The sequence below is a fragment of the Cherax quadricarinatus genome, chromosome 19 (assembly GCF_038502225.1).
Source record: "Cherax quadricarinatus isolate ZL_2023a chromosome 19, ASM3850222v1, whole genome shotgun sequence".
Taxonomy (NCBI): domain Eukaryota; kingdom Metazoa; phylum Arthropoda; class Malacostraca; order Decapoda; family Parastacidae; genus Cherax; species Cherax quadricarinatus.
Window position 1 is genome coordinate 6623635 of NC_091310.1, and position 21532 is coordinate 6645166.

Sequence of the window (21532 nt, forward strand, 5' to 3'; positions counted from 1 at the left end):
GTCTGTCTTTCACAGGCTTGTGTCCTGGGAGCCCTTTTCCTCCTGCGTGATGTAGGTCCTCTTTGGCATTTTCTTCCAAAAGAGGCCTGTTTCATCAAATTGAACACTTGTTGGGGTTTGAATTGTTCAGCCTCTATGTACTCCTTGAATTCACGCACGAATTTTTCAGCCACCATGTTTATCTGAATTTGCTGCCTCACCATGCCTTATGACACTGTCTATGCCACTACGCCTCTTGAACTTTTCGAACAAGCCTTTGCTGGCCTTAATTAACCCTTAAACTGTCCAGATGTAGATCTACTTTCACGTGCATAACACTCTGAATGTAGATCTACATTCGATTTTACATTATGTAAAAAAACGTACAACTACATTCAGAGCGCTACGTGCACAAATGTACATCTATGTTTGGACAGTTTAAGGGTTAAATTCATTAACATCAGCACTTGTCTGAGGCATTTTTGTTAGGAGATCTGCATGCAACTGCCTTGTCTTTTTGCAAATTATTGACTGCACAACACCATCTCCAGCTAATTATTTCTCGTTGACCCACACCAACAACAATTTCTCAACATCTTCCAGTGTTTGTGATCTCTGTTTTATCACTTTTACCCTTTCACAACATCAGCTTCCTTGATTTCATTTTTCTTCGCTACGATGGAACTGATGGGTGATGCAGGCTTCCCATATATCCTCGCGATGTCAATCACACGTAAGCCACGTTCCAATTTTTCAATGATTTCTTTACACAAATAACCCGCACATAAAAGAGAGAAGCTTACGACGACGTTTTGGTCCGACTTGGACCATTTACAAAGTCACACTAACCAGAAGTGGAGCAGGACGGCTATATATAGGCAGGAAGAGGTGGTGGTGGTAGTAGTAGTAGTACAAGAATGGTATATAATACCGACAAGATGAAATCACGACACATGAGCAGCACCCAGGCATCACCATCATAGACGTTTCGCCATCCAGCCAGCCACTGGATGGCGAAACGTCCACAACAAACCATACCCTGGCCGGGATTGAACCCGCGGTCAGAGAGTCTCAAAACTCCAGACCGTCGCGTTAGCCACTAGACCAGCTAGCCACAATAAGATTCGTCCAACTAGGTATATTTCTACACCATAGGAAGGTTAGCATAGGCACCATTGTGACCACAAATGCAAGTTCAATCCCGGCCGGAGTATGGTTTGTTTGCAATCGTGTCATTACGATTTCATGAGTCATGTCCACAACAAAGACGCCGCGCATGTGTCTTAATTTCATCAGTAGTAGTAGTAGTAGTAGTAGAAGAGGTAGTAGTAGTGGTAGTGGTAGAAGTGGGGAATAAGGAGGACGAGCCAGTCAAATACAAAGGAAGGGGAGCACTGCAAGAGAGCTAGGTGCCCACAGAGGGAGAGCAAGCGCACAGAGGTGCGTGAAAGGGGAAGTGGTGAAATAAATGAAGAAGGAACAGAAACACCAGACAGAAGAGAGAAAGACAACCCAGAGGAGAAAAAGGAAAGAGGAAAGGGGAAGAGGGAGAAGAAGAAAAAGAAAAAGAAAAAATGAGGAGTCAGGTTAAGTCACGGGTGTTCTGAAGTTTGGAACATTTTACAATGTAGTGGGAGAGGAAGGCATCTACAGAGACGAAGCCAGGGCTAAGATTCATACAAGGAAAGTTGTGTATTAGAGAGGATTCAACTAGATGGCGACTGTTCGAGTTGGCAGAAGACCAGTCAATAGGATGGCTGTGATCTCTGACGTGACAGAACAGAGCATTGTTAGTGTCGGCAAGCCTAACACTATTTTTGTGCTCCCTAAGTCTGTCAGAAAGAGATCGACCTATGACCAACTTGGTAAATGAATTTGTCACCAAGCAAAGAGCATACTATAATGGTAGTGGGTCTGTTTCAACCATGTCTGATATTGTTTTAATGTCACATTTGCACCATTTATAACATTTTTAGTATATTTTTAAATGTTTATGCAGTAGTGTATTGTACATTGTAATAAACAGAATAGAGGAAATCACCTTTGACTGTTTACGTCGTATATATACGTCTTACGCGCCAGTGTTTCTCACATATTTATACGCATAAATTCTAGCGGCTTCAAATCAAGCAGGAGAAAGCTGGTAGGCCCACATGTGAGAGAATGGGTCTCCATGGTCAGTGTGCACCATATAAAAAAAATCGGGGAGCCAGTGGTGCATTGTGGGAATGCCATTTCAGTCGTCCTTTTTCAGAATGCTTAGCAGTAAGAAATATGTGACTCCCCAGCAAATCTGGGACTCTTCTCTTCCCAAGTGATACTCTAACACAGATGGAAGTGTCAGTGAAGATCAATTTCATGATTTCGAGGAGTTTGAGACCAAAAGCAATGGAGGAGGAGGAGGAGGAGGAGGAGGAAGAGGAGGAAGAGGAGGAAGAGGAAGAGGAGGAAGAGGAGCAGGAAGAGGAGCAGGAAGAGGAGCAGGAAGAGGAGCAGGAAGAGGAGCAGGAAGAGGAAGAGGAGGAGGAAGAAGAGGAGGAAGGGGAGGAGAAGGAGGAAGAGGAGGAGGAGGAGGAGGAAGAAGAGGAAGAAGAAGAGGAAGAAGAAGAAGAAGATGTAATAATATTGTTCCCTTGAAGCAAGAAAAAAAACAGTTCACCCCATGACAGTGACAAGATAAGGGGAGAAAACATCTGATAAGAGCTGACGTTTGATGAGCGTAAACACGGGAGGGGAAGGGTGCACCTGATAAGAAAAGATTAGATGACCATCGTCCTTGCTTTGTTTTTGTTGGTACACAAACATTTGTCTGTCTGTCTATTTGTCTGTCTGTCAAGCTCCCTGTCTATCCATCTAGCTCTCTGTCTCAGAGAGAGCCACAAGACTGTGTCATCATCACATTTACTCACATCTTCAAGCAGAGTATAGCACTTTGTCTGGATTTTTGGGGTTATCCTAGGTAATTTACACTATGTATACTTGTATTTGTGTGTACCTGTGAGACAGAGATAGACAGAAAGATAGAAAGAGAGAGACAGATTGAAAGAGATAGAATGAGGGAGAAAGATAATTAGATAGAATGGAGGGGAAGTAGCATCCCGACCCCATTGTTTTGACAGGAAGTAGGGGGAGTGAGTAATGAGACAATATGTCATTTTGACAGCTGCCGACTCATGACTCAAAACAATTATAAGCCACACACTGGCACACAAGACAAGCTTGTTGAATGAAGATAATAGCAGTTATATGAAAGTATCTAGTGACTATATATGTGTATACAGTGGACCCTCGCTTAATGCTATTAATCCGTTCCTGAGAGCTAAACGTTAGGCGAAATTATCGTTAGGCGAATTAATTTTCCCCACAAGAAATAATGGAAATCAAATTAATCCCTTCCTGACACCCCAAAGTATGAAAAAAAAAAAAATTTACCACATGAAATATTAATTTTAATACACACAAACTGAAAAAGACATGCACAGTTACATGACACTTACCTTTATTGAAGATCTGGTGATGATTGATGGGATGGGAGGAGGGGAGAGTGTGGATGGTGTTAATGTTTAGAAGGGGAGTCCCCTTCCATTAGGACTTGAGGTGTCAAGTCCTTTTCTGGGGTTACTTCCCTTCTTCTTTTAATGCCACTAGGACCAGCTTGAGAGTCACTGGACCTCTGTCGCACAACATATCTGTCTATAGAGGCCTGTACCTCCTGTTCCTTTATGACATTCCTAAAGTGTTTCACAACATTGTCTGTGTAATAGTCACCAGCACGGCTTGCAATAGCTGTGTGAGGGTGATTTTCATCAAAAAAGGTTTGCACTTTAAGCCACATTGCACACATTTCCTTAATCTTTGAAGTAGGCAACTTCCTCAATTTCTCTCTCCCCTCCTCCGAAGCAGTTTCCTCAGGTCTGGCCTCTTGCTGTTGAAGATGATCTTGCAGCTCATCAGTGGTTAGTTCTTCATTGTCCTCCTCCACCAACTCTTCCACATCCTCCCCACTAACCTCCAACCCCAAGGACTTCCCCAATGCCACAATGGATTCCTCAACTGGCATAGGATTCCCAGGGTTAGCCTCAAACCCTTCAAAATCCCTTTTGTCTACACATTCTGGCCACAGTTTCTTCCAAGCAGAGTTCAAGGTCCTCTTAGTCACTTCCTCCCAAGCCTTACCTATACGGTTTACACAATTGAGGATGCTAAAGTGATCTCTCCAAAACTCTCTTAGAGTCAATTGAGTTTCTGAGGTCACTACAAAGTACCTTTCAAACATAGCTTTTGTGTACAGTTTCTTGAAGCTAGAAATGACCTGCTGGTCCATGGGCTGCAGGAGAGGAGTGGTATTTGGAGGCAAAAACTTGACCTTAATGAAGCTCATTTTCGAAGAAAGTCACTCTGCCATGTCTGAAGGATGACCAGGAGCATTGTCTAATACCAGGAGGCACTTAAGGTCTAATTTCTTTTCAATTAGGTAATTTTTCACAGTGGGGGCAAATGCATGGTGTAACCAGTCATAGAAAAAGTCCCTAGTGACCCATGCCTTACTGTTTGCCCTCCACAGCACACACAAATTAGCCTTGAGGACATTGTTTTTCCTGAACACTCTGGAAGTTTCAGAGTGATACACCAATAAAGGCTTCACTTTGCAATCACCACAAGCATTGGCACACATCAACAGAGTAAGCCTGTCTTTCATAGGCTTATGTCCTGGGAGTGCCTTTTCCTCCTGAGTAATGTAGGTCCTGCTTGGCATTTTCTTCCAAAACAGGCCTGTTTCATCACAATTAAACACTTGTTCAGGTTTCAGTCCTTCACTGTCTATGTACTCCTTGAATTCCTGCACATATTTTTCAGTCGCTTTGTGGTCCGAACTGGGAGCCTCACCATGCCTTGTCACACTATATATGCCACTATGATTCTTAAATCTCTCAAACCAACCTTTGCTGGCCTTAAATTCACTCACATCATCACTAGTTGCAGGCATTTTTCTAATTAAATTGTCATGTAACTTCCTAGTCTTTTCACATATGATCACTTGAGAGATGCTATCTCCTGCTATCTGTTTTTCGTTTATCCACACCAATAACAGTCTCTCAACATCTTCTATCACTTGCGATCTCTGTTTTGAAAACAAAGTTGCACCTTGATTGCCGTTTTCTTGGCCACAATAGTAGCGATGGTTGATTGGGTTTTGTGTACAACCTGGCCAGCTCGGAGACACACACTCCACTTTCATACTTAGCAATGATCTCTTTCTTCATATCCATAGTAATTCTCACTCTTTTTGCTGTAGGTTTGGCACTAGAAGCTTTCTTGGGGCCCATGGTGACTTATTTTGCAGGTGCAATCACTAAAAAGGCTGTGATAATATGAAATGTTCTGACTGTATGCTTGGAAGTGACCGCGGTGGCTGGCTTGTAAACACTGGCACCCATGGAACAAGTGAGCCGGGGTCAGGCCACATGTGGACGCGTCTCGAACGAATCGCGTTGAGTGAGTTTTTTAGCGCAAGCCGAGGCAAAATTTTTGCGTTAAAATGTATCGCTAGGCGGATTTAACGTTATGTGATGCGTTCGTTAGGCGAGGGTCCACTGTATTTATTATAGAAACCAGAAGGAAGGAAAAATGGAAGGCAGGAATGAAGGAAGGACGAGATGAAAGGAAGGAAAAAAGTAAGGAAAGATAAAGGAATGTAGGAAGGAAGGTAGGAAAGGAATGTAGGAAGGTAGGTAGGAAAGGAATGCAGGAAGGTAGGAAGGTAGGTAGGAAAGGATTGCAGGAAGGTACGAAAGGAATGCAGGAAGGTAGGAAAGGAATGCAGGAAGGTAGGAAAGAAGGTTGGAAGGTAGGAAAGGAATGCAGGAAGGTAGGAAGGAAGGTACGAAACAAATGCAGGAAGGAAGGAATGATGACACACGACCTAGGATAACTACATAACACAACTGCCTGCTAATATTTTGAGGAAAACTGCTCAGACCAGGTGTTTTGTCTTTGCACATAAAAAAAAGTCCACAAAAATGCACACACACTGGTTTTATGTGTGAGGAGTGTAAAGCACCATTGTGTATGAAAACATGTTTCAAAGAGTTCCACAAGCTGCAGAACTTCTAGGGATATGTTCGGTGACTGTACATTTGTATATATATTATAGAACAATAGTAATAAACAATTTTTTGTATTGTTTGTTTTTGTAAACAAGTTTTGTAAACAATATATTGATAATTATGTTTGTGTGCTTATTGTGTTGTATACAACGAGTGTATATATGTACATTGCACCTTACTTTGGTCTCACAGGCCACATAAGTTATGTGAAAAAATAAAATAGTGAAAAAAACAATAAACCTTCAAATACAAGTAAACCAAAGTTTACCAGGTGAGCGGCAGTCGCCGCTGTTGCCATACGCGGCTCATTTTCTGCAAACTTCACGCCTCTATATCTCGGTAAGTACTGATGGCAAAAATTGTTTTTTTTGGACTAAAACACTCAGAAAAATAATCTTAACATTTTCATAAGAATTTTTTTTTTTTCGAATATTTTGCGACATAGAATGACAGTTTCAGAAAGGGGCCTGTGACAGTCAAAGGGTTAATATTTATTATTTAGGTATGCATACTGGTCAGAAAGCCCATCATAAATTCAAGTCATCGGTAAACGAGTATGCTAAGTGAAGAGAGGCTGTACACATACACATAAACAAACACAACTGCATCTGTAGCATGAACTAGATGTAAGAAGCAGAGCAATGTACGTACAGTGGACCCCCGCATAACGATTTTAATCCGTGCAAGAGGGGTAATTGTTATGCGAAATAATCGGTATGTGAATGAATTTTCCCCATAAGAAATAATGGAAATAAAATTAATCCGTGCAAGACACCCAAAAGTATGAAAAAAAAAATTTTTTACCACATGAAATATACATTTTCCCACACACAAAGAGAAGGATACATGCACAATAGTAGAGTAGTACATGCACAGTATATATTGTGCATGTACTACTCTACTAAATGAAGAATAAATGACACTTACCTTTATTGAAGATGCAGCAATGACTGATGAGACACTGCGTCCTGGGAGTGCCTTTTCCTCCTGAGTACTGTAGGTCCTGTTTGGCATTTTCTTCCAGAACAGGCCTTATCACACTGTGTATGCCACTACGATTCTTAAATCTCTCAAACCAACCTTTGCTGGCTTTAAATTCACCAATATGAGCACTAGTTCCAGGCATTTTTCCCTGTTCACCTGGGTGTTAGTCGACTTGTGTGGGTTGCATCCTGGGAGACAAGATTAAGGACCCCAATGGAAATAAGTTAGACAGTCTTCGATGACACTGACTTTTTTGGGTTATCCTGGGTGGCAAATCCTCTGGGGTTAATTGTTTCTTGGTATTCTCAATAAGCCACACCAACAACGGTGCTACAGCAGCAGCAGCAGCTGACGGTGGTACAGCAGCAACAGACGATGCTACAGCAGCAGCAGACGATGCTACAGCAGCAACAGACGATGTTACAGCAGCAGCAGACGATGCTACAGCAGCAGCAGCAGCTGACGGTGGTACAGCAGCAACAGACGATGCTACAGCAGCAACAGATGATGTTACAGCAGCAGCAGACGATGCTACAGCAGCAGCAGCAGCTGACGGTGGTACAGCAGCAACAGACGATGCTACAGCAGCAACAGACGATGTTACAGCAGCAGCAGACGATGCTACAGCAGCAGCAGCAGCTGACGGTGGTACAGCAGCAACAGACGATGCTACAGCAGCAACAGACGATGTTACAGCAGCAGCAGACAATGCTACAGCAGCAGCAGCAGCTGACGGTGGTACAGCAGCAACAGACGATGCTACAGCAGCAACAGACGATGTTACAGCAGCAGCAGACGATGCTACAGCAGCAGCAGCAGCTGACAGTGCAACAGCAGCAGCAGCTGACAGTGCAGCAGCAGCAGCAGCTGTACCACCAATAGTAGCGATGGTTGATTGGGGTTTATTATACAACCTGGCCAGCTCGGAGACACGCACTCCACTTTCATACTTATCAATGATCTTTTTCTTCATCTCTATTGTAATTCTCACCCTTATTGCTGTAGGGTTGGCACTAGAAGCTTTCTTGGGGCCCATGGTCACTTATTTTCCAGAAAAAGCACCGAAAACACTGTAATAATACGAAATATTCCGATTGTATGCTTGGATGTTACCGCGGAGGCTGGCTGGTAAACAATGCCACCGGCGGAACATGTGAGCGTGGCTCAGGCCGCACATTGGACGCGTCTCGGACGAAAATCGGTGAGCGGGTTTTTAAGCGGTATGTGAGGCAAAATTTTGGCGATTAAAGCAAGCGGTATGCGGATTAATCGCTATGTGATGCCATCGGTATGCGGGGGTCCACTGTACTTGTTATTTTATATGTTTATGAAACAGAAAGAAATAACACCTGCACTCGTGCCACTGAGATAATATATAACCCTTTAATTATGATGATACAATAAGTCCGAGGGCTTATTGTAAAACTGTAATGTACCTTAATATCTGTAACCTATAAAGTAATGGGTAAAACCCAATGAGTAAATTGTCCATTTCTTTTATTTTCAAGGTTATAATGCAAGTATAAAGCATGAGTACAGTACGATATTAGGTGTACAGTAGAGCACTTTAGTTTTTTTTTTTATTATTTATTAACACATTGGCCATCTCCCACCAAGATAGGGCGGCATGAAAAAGAAAAACTTTTATCAGTTACTCCATTACTGTCTTGCCAGAGGTGCACTTGGAGTGAATGATGATGAAAGTTTTTCTTTTTTGGGCCACTCTGCCTTGGTGGGAGACAGCCGATGTATTAGTAAGTGAGTTTTATTCTGGCTTAACACTCACACAATCAACTTCATCAGTCTATTAAATCAAGTTATATTTACCTTCTTTTCTAGTTCTAGATGAATGTTCTTTATCACTGAGTCCATTTCCAGCAGCTTGGGTCCTATTAGTGGGCTCATAGGACCTTCCAAATGGCCAATGTGATCCAAGCCTAAGTAGTGAAGTATAAGAACTTCCCAGTCGTCTGAGGCCATAGTCTTGGAGATGTGACGAGTCACGTTCCTGTCTACCTGTTAGAGCAAATTTATACTAAGAAAATGTACAGCATGTAATCAATGTTATACACACGAAAATGTGGAGTAAGCTGTAATTAACCCCTTGAGGGGTCCAGACCCCCAATCAAAAAAGTGTCCACATTGTCCAAGAATTTAACAAGAAAAAAAAATTCTTATGAAATGGTTGAGAATTTTTTCCTGAAGGTAATAAAACAAAAAGTAAGAAATTTAATGGAAAATTGACAAAATTACACTTTTGCGAATTTTACTGTCAATAATATTTAGACATCAGCGATTTTGCCCACTCTGACTCCCATTTTAGGTCAATTACATTATTCCAGTAGACAAAATTCTTAGCTATTTCACTTGTGTGTTTTCCATTTCATTGACTGAGCACAAGAAACTGCCCAATCAACTATTTCAACTACCCAGTAAAGTGATCAGAAATTGGTAATTTGCGCAATTTCACACAAATTTCAAAATACAGTGGAACTTTGACTTACAAGTTTAATCCGTTCCAGGAGCTAGCTCGTAACTCAATTTACTCGTATATCAAATTAATTTTCCTCATTTAAATTAACTGAAAAGCCATTAATTCATTCCTGCACTCTGGAGAGACGAGAAAAATACTTGAATATGACGCTATTTTCAACTGTATGGCTTATTTATCTATCACAATTCATCTAATATAACATGATAAACAATAAAATTAACACAGAAACATGATATATACTCTAGAATGAATATAATAGGCCATAATATGGTAGCAGAGGCAGCAGCAGAAGCGTGCGCCATTTCTGTTCCAATTTGACTATAGTATCTTCCCATGTTCTAACTGTAAGAGAAAACGAAGTATTTTTGAGGCTAACTGCAGTAGATCACTAGTTTTCTAAGGAAAACACTGAAACAATGTTTTTATAAATAAGAAATATCATATAAAATTTTATATGAAGTGTATATGTACTTACACACTTGGAGCAGAGATGGTGGGGGAGGTTGAGGATGGGGGATGTTGAGGGTGGGGGATGTTGAGGGTGGGGAATGTTGAGGGTGGAGGATGCTGAGGGTGGTGGATGTTGTGGGAGGGGGATGTTGAGGGTTGGGGATGCTGATGGTAGATGATGAGGGTGGGGGATGATGAGGGAGGGGGGATGTTGAGGGTGCAGCATACAATGTATTGCCTGGTTAAGCCCATGGAAATTATCATCTTTTTCTTCTCAGCACTGTTCTTTGCACTTATTTTCTTAGGGGCAATGGTTAGAAAAAAGAAATTTGGCCAAATGACTGTAAAAAAATGCAAACAAGCACAAGAGAACTGCTCCCATAGCGATGTAAATGTGTACGATGCTTTGGCATCAGTAGTGCCATCTAGCGGGAGGATTTTGAATTATTATTACATACATATTATGTATTATTATTATTAATTTTGGGAACTGAAGCTCTATCGTTATTATAATAATAATAACTCAATGGAACTTTGACTTACGAGTGTCCCAACATATGAGTTTTTTGAGATACGAGCCACTGATCGGTCGATTTTTTGCTTTAAGTTATGAGCCAACATTTGAGTTACAAGCCGGTTCCCCCCCCAATTCCCCCTCAACCCAAAAAATGGACACTTCTCTTGTTTATCTATGATTTCATGCTTTAATTCCATGGAAATCATCATCTTTTTCTTATCAACACTGTCCTTTACTCTCCTTCTATCTTGTACCAACTGAGCCCACGGAAGTCACCGCGATCATAGTCACTTAAAAATAACTCGGGGAATCTGTCTCACATCCCACCATTATTGTACAAGTGAGCGGCCCATGTCCTTTCACATGCTATTACATTACTTTTTAACAAGTCACTAGAAACTAGCACTTTCCCGACACTACTCAAGACAGCAAGGGTTGCGTCAATACATAAAAGTGGTGACCCTACAGACGTAAACAACTATAGGCCAATATCAAACTTACCATTGCTATCCAAAATCTTCGAGAAACTCGTGCACAGGAGACTGTATTCATTTATAACGTCACAAAACATACTCAACCCCTGCCAATTTGGATTCAGGAAAAATAAAAGCACTAATGATGCAATTATAAATATGCTAGACCTGCTTTACACAGCATTGGAAAATGAGGAATATCCGCTAGGAATTTTTATTGACCTAAGAAAAGCATTTGACACAGTAGACCACAGCATCCTACTCCACAAACTTGACCACTATGGTATAAGAGGCCATGCGCTTGCATATTTTAAATCCTACCTTTCTAATAGGTATTAGTATGTCTCCATTAAAGACACAGCCTCATCAATACGGCCACTTGATACTGGAGTTCCGCAGGAAGTGTCCTTGGACCCCTGCTCTTCCTCATTTACATCAATGATCTTCCAAACACATCCCAACACCTGAAACCCATTCTCTTTGCTGACGACATGACTTATGTCATCTCCCACCCTAATCTTGCCACCCTCAACACCATTGTTAATGAGGAACTGCTCAAAATATCAACTTAGATGACAGCCATTAAACTTACACTTAACACTGGCAAAACCTACTATATTGCGTTTGGTAGCAGAGCAGGTGTTGTGCAACATAACATTAAGATCGACAACACTCTATTTGACAGACATAATGAGGGCAAATTCCTTGGCCTATACCTCGACAACAACCTAAATTTCAGCACCCATATCCAACACATATCAAAAAAAAGTATCCAAAACGGTGGGGATCCTCTCCAAGATACGATACTATGTGCCGCAAACTGCCCTTCTCACACTATACCAATCACTTATATATCCATACCTCACCTATGCTATCTGTGCTTGGGGTTCAACTCCAACAGCACACCTAAAACCAATAATAAAACAACAAAAAGCTGCAGTAAGAATAATCACTAAATCCCATCCCTGGCAACACCCCCCTTCCCCACTCTTCATAGATCTAAACTTACTCCCTGTTCAGAACATCCACACTTAATACTGTGCAATCTATATCTACAGGACCTTAAATTCCAATATTAACCTTGACCTAAAATGCTTTCATGATAGTTGTGACAGGATCCACAGGCATAACACCAGACACAAACATCTCTATGACATTCCCCGTGTTCGACTAAACCTTTACAAAAATTCAATGTATTTCAAAGGACCTACAATCTGGAACACCCTACCTGAAAACTCTAGAACTGAAGACACATTCATCACTTTCAAAACTACAGTTAGAAAACATCTTATCTCCCTGATACACCCTGACAACTAACTACATGATAACCACCTGGTGGTTCACAATTACAATCACTCACCAACTGACTACAAACCCAGAAATACTAATCTTAATCTTAAAATAATAAATCTTAACTAGTCATAAGTTTGCCTATGATACTCCAATATAGACACTTTGTATTGTGCCAAAACAAAAGCATTCACATTGCTAAACTCACAAATTATGATGTGGTCACTTAGCCTTAATAGGATTTAATGTTAAGAATTAATATAAGTCTGCCACAGTGTAGGTAGCCGGTAGGTGTAGCCCAGGCTACACCTACCGGCTACATACACTGACTTTATACAAATAAATACTACTCACCTCTCTTCCTATATTAAGACTACACATATTTTAAGGTAAATAATGAGTGTACTGTATGTGCATTTTACCTCTCTGGGATGTTTTAAATATCGTATATTAAGTATGAGACGGGGAGCCAGTGCTACCTACACCTGGGCTACCTGCACCTGACTTCCTACAAATATGTACTACTCACCTCTCTCCCTACATTAAGATTACAAATACTTTAAGATAAGTAATGAATTTACTGTGACTGTATTTTACTTTGTGTGTTTTTAATGCCTAGTTCTATTACTAACTTAATATAATTTAGTGTAAATTTGTTGTCTGGTATTTATATGCATTTATAAATGGAAAAAAATGGAGTTCTGCCTTCCGGCAATGTCTGCTTTCCAGTGACAGCCTGGAACCTAACCCGCCGTATAAGTGGGGCCCTACTGTGTATGTATTTATGTATGTATGTATGTATGTATGTATGTGTATATATATATATATATATATATATATATATATATATATATATATATATATATATATATATATATATATATATATATATATATATATATATATATTTATATATATATATATATATATATATATTTTTTTTTTTTTAAACAAGTCGGCCGTCTCCCACCGAGACAGGGTGACCCAAAAAAGAAAGAAAATCCCCAAAAAGAAAATACTTTCATCATCATTCAACACTTTCACCACACTCACATTATCACTGTTTGTGCAGAGGTGCTCAGAACACAACAGTTTAGAAGCATATACGTATAAAGATACACAACATATCCCTCCAAACTGCCAATATCCCAAAACCCTCCTTTAAAGTGCAGGCATTGTACTTCCCATTTCCAGGACTCAAGTCTGACTAAATGAAAATAACCGGTTTCCCTGAATCCCTTCACTAAATATTACCCTGCTCACACTCCAACAGATCGTCAGGTCCCAAGTATCATTCGTATCCATTCACTCCTATCTAACATGCTCATGCACGCTTGCTGGAAGTCCAAGCCCCTTGCCCACAAAACCTCCTTTACCCCCTCTTTCCAACCCTTTCGAGGACGACCCCTACCCCTCCTTCCTTCCCCTATAGATTTATATGCTTTCCATGTCATTCTACTTTGATCCATTCTCTCTAAATGACCAAACCACCTCAACAACCCCTCTTCTGCCCTCTGACTAATGCTTTTATTAACTCCACACCTTCTCCTAATTTCCACACTCCGAATTTTCTGCATAATATTTACACCACACATTGCCCTTAGACAGGACATCTCCACTGCCTCCAACCGTCTCCTCGCTGCTGCATTTACCACCCAAGCTTCACATCCATATAAGAGTGTTGGTACTACTATACTTTCATACATTCCCTTCTTTGCCTCCATTGATAACGTTTTTTGACTCCACATATACCTCAACGCACCACTCACCTTTTTTCCCTCATCAATTCTATGATTAACCTCATCCTTCATAAATCCATCCGCCGACACGTCAACTCCCAAGTATCTGAAAAACATTCACTTCTTCCATACTCCTCCTCCCCAATTTGATATCCAATTTTTCTTTATCTAAATCATTTGATACCCTCATCACCTTACTCTTTTCTATGTTCACTTTCAACTTTCTACCTTTACACACATTCTCAAACTCATCCATTAACCTTTGCAATTTTTCTTTAGAATCTCCCATAAGCACAGTATCATCAGCAAAAAGTAACTGTGTCAATTCCCATTTTGAATTTGATTCCCCATAATTTAACCCCACCCCTCTCCCAAACACCCTAGCATTTACTTCTTTTACAACCCCATCTATAAATATATTAAACAACCATGGTGACATTACACACCCCTGTCTAAGACCTACTTTTACCGGGAAGTATTCTCCCTCTCTTCTACACACCCTAACCTGAGCCTCACTATCCTCATAAAAACTCTTAACAGCATTTAGTAACTTACCACCTATTCCATATAGAGTACTTGCAACATCTTCCACATTGCTCCTCTATCCACTCTATCATATGCCTTTTCTAAATCCATAAATGCAATAAAAACTTCCCTGTTCACATATATGCTTCAATGTAAACACTTGATCTACACATCCCCTACCCACTCTGAAGCCTCCTTGCTCGTCCGCAATCCTACATTCTGTCTTACCTCTAATTCTTTCAATTATAACCCTACCGTATACTTTTCCTGGTATACTCAGTAAACTTATTCCTCTATAATTTTTACAATCTCTTTTGTCCCATTTATCTTTATATAAAGAGACTATACATGCTCTCCTCCAATCCCTAGGTACCTTCCCCTCTTTCATACATTTATTAAACAAAAGTACCAACCACTCCAACACTATATCCCCCCCTGCTTTTAACATTTCTCTCATGATCCCATCAGTTCCAGCTGCTTTACCCCCTTTCATTCTACGTAATGCCTCACGTACCTCCACCACACTTACATTCTGCTCTTCTTCACTCCTAAAAGATGGTATACCTCCCTGGCCAGTGCATGAAATTACCGCTTCCCTTTCTTCCTCAACATTTAAAAGTTCCTCAAAATATTCTCGCCATCTACCTAATACCTCCCTTTCCCCATCTACTAATTCCCCTACTCTGTTTTTAACTGACAAATCCATACTTTCCCTAGGCTTTCTTAACTTGTTTAACTCACTCCAAAATTTTTTCTTATTTTCATTAAAATTTCTTGACAGTGCCTCTCCCACTCTATCATCTGCTCTCCTTCTGCACTCTCTCACCACTCTCTTCGCCTTTCTTTTACTCTCCATATACTCTGCTCTTCTTATAACACTTCTGCTTTGTAAAAACCTCTCATAAGCTACCTTTTTCTCTTTTATCACACCCTTTACTTCATCATTCCACCAGTCACTCCTCTTTCCTCCTGCCCCCACCCACCTATAACCACAAACTTCTGCCCCACATTCTAATACTGCATTTTTAAAACTATTTCAACCCTCTTCAACCCCCCCACTACTCATCTTTGCACTAGCCCACCTTTCAGCCAATAGTCGCTTATATCTTACCCGAACTTCCTCCTCCCTTAGTTTATACACTTTCACCTCCCTCTTACCTGTTGTTGCCACCTTCCTCTTTTCCCATCTACCTCTTATTCTAACTGTAGCTACAACTAAATGATGATCCAATATATCAGTTGCCCCTCTATAAACATGTACATCCTGGAGCCTACCCATCAACCTTTTATCCACCAATACATAATCTAACAAACTACTTTCATTACGTGCTACATCATACCTTGTATATTTATTTATCCTCTTTTTCATAAAATATGTATTACTTATTACCAAATTTCTTTCTACACATAGCTCAATTAAAGGCTCCCCATTTACATTTACCCCTGGCACCCCAAATTTACCTACTACTCACTCCACAACATTTTATACCTCATTTTTTTTTACTTTTATTGTGCAATAAACTGCTCAATTTATCTAATATTACAAATCAGATCTTACTCCTAAACCAATATTATTTCATAGTGACCATCTGTCCATTCAACTTTGTTTACCATTACTTAATTTTAGTCCCTTATATATTTTCACCTTTATTTTAGCTTTATATAACTACCCTAGTTTATACACTCACAATTGTTAAAATAATCAAGGTGCTATTCTCAGGTGCTAAAGTAGAACAAGTTCACAATTTTGCCATTATATTCCAAAACTCATTTATTTTATAGTACTACCTACTATCATATTCCCAAGCTCCATTATTTGATCATCACTTTATTTGTACTAGTCCCTTTTATATTGTCTCCTTTATTTTAGCTTAAAAAAAAAAAAAAAAAACTACCTTAGCTCATTATTTTACATTTGTTAAATAATTCAGGTGCTATTTTTTTTAGCTTAAGACTATTTACTCTGTTTTATACTTAATTCTACCTATAGATTCACTACAAATCTTATGATTACAAGCATTGATCCTGATACCAACCTCTTATTTAATGACTTAAATGAATCAAACAGTTACTGTAATTACTACACTGCAGAACAATCAAAGGCACTTCTCAGTGCCAACAATAACATAACTATCTTTAACTACAATATCAGATCTTTAAGCAAGCATTACGATGACCTCATAGCATTACTAAATTCCTTACATGCCAATATGTCCATCATTACACTAACTGAAACCTGGCTAAAGCCTGATAGTACAGATGTCTATGCCATTCCTGGTTACACAGCCATACACAACTGTAGGCCAGACCAACAAGGGGGTGGCACAGCCATATACTACTCAGACCAACTAGAATGTATCACTAATACTTGCACAAGAGATGAACATGGGGAATATATAATAGCCAAATTCAAATCCAAATACCTACAAAAACCTCTCACATTGATAAACATCTACAGAGTTCCACAGTCAAACATTAGCCAATTTAGTCAAAACCTAGGAAGTATGATAACTGATGCACGCATGAACAAAGATCACTTACTACTCTCAGGTGACTTCAATATAAATCTCCTGCAAGACCAGGACCCACACGTTACTGAATTCACAAACACAATGAGTAACTGTATGTTGCTACCAACAGTAACAAAACCTACAAGAGTTACAGAGACTAGTGTTTCCCTACTTGACCACATCTGGACCAACACCATATCCCCTTTAAAATCAGGCATAATTACAGATAATACCACAGACCACTACCCTACTTTCCTCATAACAACTCTTGGTAAATTACCCCAAGACACTACTAAAGTCACCTTCAGACTTCACAATGAGGCAGCCATTAATAACTTCACAACAGCAGTAGCAAACATTGACTGGCACACTGAGCTAGAAATCAATACAGATATTGACGAATGTATTAATAATTTTCTAAAAAAGACCCAATACCTCTATAACAAGCACTGCCCTAAAAAAACTAAGCAGATGACAGCTAAGAGACTGAACAGTCCCTGGCTAACACCCAGCATTCTCAAATCCATAAATACAAAACACCAATATGAAAAACAGTACAGAATGGGTCACATAACCAGAGACCAAACAAAACGTTACTCGTCAATCCTAACCAGCCTGATAAGAAGGGCAAAAAAATTGTATTATGAGAACAGATTATCCAACTTACGAGGTGATATAAAAAAGACCTGGAAAACCCTATCAGAAATTCTGGGAACAAAAAAGATATCACGAAATAGCGAAATAAAATTAGCAAAATCAGATGAACCCCAACTCCCACCAACAGAAACAGCAAACAGACTCAATGATTTCTTCTCCACTATAGGACAAAACCTTGCCAATAAAATCCCAGGCTCAGATACCCCACCAAATGACTACCTCACCGGCAACTACCCGAACACACTGTTCCTAGCTCCGACTAACCCATACGAAGTCTCCCTTATTATCAACGCACTAAAAAACAAGGCAGGAGATTTAAATACCTTACCACCCTTTATATACAAAAAAGTGTCACAAGTGCTATCACCAATCATTGCAACACTCTTTAACAAATCCATTGAATCCTCCACCTTCCCTACAGTACTCAAAATAGCAAGGGTCACCCCGATCCACAAAGGAGGAGACCAAACAGAGTTGAATAACTATAGGCCAATATCCAACTTACACCCTCTCTCAAAAATCTTCGAAAAATTAATTCATAAACGAATCTACTCCTACCTTATCTCCCAAAACATACTCAACCCCTGCCAATTTGGATTCAGGCCTAATAAAAATACTAATGATGCTATTATACACATGCTAGAACATATATACACTGCAATAGAGAAAAAAGAAGTCCCACTGGGGATCTTCATTGACTTACGTAAAGCTTTTGATACAGTTGACCATGACTTGCTCCACGTAAAATTGTCACACTATGGTATAAGAGGGCACTCCCTCAACTACCTCAAGTCATACCTCAGCAACAGAAGCCAATATGTGTACGCAAATGGGGCAAACTCTTCTGCACAACCAATTACAGTTGGTGTCCCACAGGGAAGTGTCCTTGGCCCTCTTCTCTTTCTCCTATACATAAATGACCTACCAAATGCTTCGCAATTACTCAAACCCACACTATTTGCTGATGACACAACATACGTCTTCTCCCACCCGAGCCCAGTCACGCTAGCCAATACTGTAAATACCGAATTACAGAAAATATCTACCTGGATGAGTACTAACAAACTTACACTAAACATTGACAAAACCTACTTCATTCAGTTTGGTAACAGAGCTACAGATGTCCCTCTTAACATAATGATAAACGGATCACCTATCACAAAGCTAACAGAGGGAAAATTCTTAGGAATCCACCTTGATAATAGACTCAAATTTCATACACATATACAACAAATTTCTAAGAAAATTTCCAAGACTGTAGGCATACTATCGAAGATACGGTACTATGCTCCACAGTCAGCCCTCCTGGCCCTATATCACTCTCTTATTTACCCCTATCTCACCTATGGAATTTGTGCATGGGGCTCAACAACAAGTAACCATCTCAGACCACTAATTACCCAACAAAAGGCTGCAGTTAGAATGATAACAAATTCTCACTACAGGCAGCACACTCCACCAATATTCAATACACTCAACCTACTCACCATACAAAACATCCATACTTATTACTGCACCTATTACATACATAGAACACTCAACTCTGATATTAACCCTCCCCTCAAACATCTCCTTGCCAACCTCAACAGAACACATGACCATAACACAAGGCACAGATCACTCTTTGATATTCCTCGTGTCCATCTCACGCTATGCAAAAACTCAATGCACATAAAAGGCCCTAAAATCTGGAATTCATTACCTGTAAATATAAAAGAAACACTACCTGTTTATAAATTCAAGTCTCTTCTCAAAGATCACTTACTCACCCAAAACCAAATAAATACTGAATAACTGAACCTTATAAATTGTATATCTTAAATGTTTCTCACAATTATATCACATAAATGTTAAACCTAAAACCCAATCTAACTTTATTATTTTTTAAATACACTACCTAACAGAATACTCCATTCTACTGAATTTACAACAATGCATGCAACCATATGACCTGTCTTTGTAATACTCACTTGTGCTTTATAGTAATCTGTTTACATTAATGTTTTTCACTGATTTCATCATTGCTTAGTTAATCTTAAGTTAATTTTAAGCCAGCCCGTAATGCTATGCATAGTATAAGTGGCTTTGGCATGCTGCTCTTATCTGTATTTTTTTGTACCTCTGTATGTGTGCTCAAATTATAAATAAATAAATAAATAAATAAATAAATATATATATATATATATATATATATATATATATATATATATATATATATATATATATATATATATATATATAGTAGGTTGGTAGACAGCAACCACCCAGGGAAGTACTACCGTCCTGCCAGATGACTGTGAAACAAAAACCTGTAACTGTTTTGCATGATGGTAGGATTGCTGGTTTTCTTTTTCTGTCTCATAAACACGCTAGATAACAGGGATATCTTGCTACTCCTACTTACACTTTGGTCACACTTCACAGACACGCACATGCATATATATATATACATACATCTAGGTTTTTCTCCTTATTCTAAATAGCTCTTGTTCTTTTTTATTTCTTCTATTGTCCATGGGGAAGTGGAAAAGAATCTTTCCTCCGTAAGCCATGCGTGTCGTATGAGGCGACTAAAATGCCGGGAGCAATGGGCTAGTAACCCCTTCTCCTGTATACATTTACTAAAAAAGAGAAGAAGAAAAACTTTATAAAACTGGGTTGTTTAAATGTGCGTGGATGTAGTGCGGATGACAAGAAACAGATGATTGCTGATGTTATGAATGAAAAGAAGTTGGATGTCCTGGCTCTAAGCGAAACAAAGCTGAAGGGGGTAGGAGAGTTTCAGTGGGGGGAAATAAATGGGATTAAATCTGGAGTATCTGAGAGAGTTAGAGCAAAGGAAGGGGTAGCAGTAATGTTAAATGATCAGTTATGGAAGGAGAAAAGAGAATATGAATGTGTAAATTCGAGAATTATGTGGATTAAAGTAAAGGTTGGATGCGAGAAGTGGGTCATAATAAGCGTGTATGCACCTGGAGAAGAGAGGAATGCAGAGGAGAGAGAGAGATTTTGGGAGATGTTAAGTGAATGTATAGGAGCCTTTGAACCAAGTGAGAGAGTAATTGTGGTAGGGGACCTGAATGCTAAAGTAGGAGAAACTTTTAGAGAGGGTGTGGTAGGTAAGTTTGGGGTGCCAGGTGTAAATGATAATGGGAGCCCTTTGATTGAACTTTGTATAGAAAGGGGTTTAGTTATAGGTAATACATATTTTAAGAAAAAGAGGATAAATAAGTATACACGATATGATGTAGGGCGAAATGACAGTAGTTTGTTGGATTATGTATTGGTAGATAAAAGACTGTTGAGTAGACTTCAGGATGTACATGTTTATCGAGGGGCCACAGATATATCAGATCACTTTCTAGTTGTAGCTACACTGAGAGTAAAAGGTAGATGGGATACAAGGAGAATAGAAGCATCAGGGAAGAGAGAGGTGAAGGTTTATAAACTAAAAGAGGAGGCAGTTAGGGTAAGATATAAACAGCTATTGGAGGATAGATGGGCTAATGAGAGCATAGGCAATGGGGTCGAAGAGGAATGGGGTAGGTTTAAAAATGTAGTGTTAGAGTGTTCAGCAGAAGTTTGTGGTTACAGGAAAGTGGGTGCAGGAGGGAAGAGGAGCGATTGGTGGAATGATGATGTAAAGAGAGTAGTAAGGGAGAAAAAGTTAGCATATGAGAAGTTTTTACAAAGTAGAAGTGATGCAAGGAGGGAAGAGTATATGGAGAAAAAGAGAGAGGTTAAGAGAGTGGTGAAGCAATGTAAAAAGAGAGCAAATGAGAGAGTGGGTGAGCTGTTATCAACAAA

General features: G+C 39.6%; 1 protein-coding gene across 1 annotated transcript in view; it reads right to left on the reverse strand.

Annotated features, from left to right (window-relative positions):
- The window catches only part of PIG-G (phosphatidylinositol glycan anchor biosynthesis class G), a gene marked incomplete at its 3' end in the record, with an annotated part of 258420 nt that overhangs the window by 86658 nt on the left and 150230 nt on the right, over nt 1–21532 (reverse strand). The window contains 1 exon segment of the mRNA XM_070086539.1: nt 8898–9086. Within this exon segment, the coding sequence (XP_069942640.1) occupies nt 8898–9086 (189 nt within the window).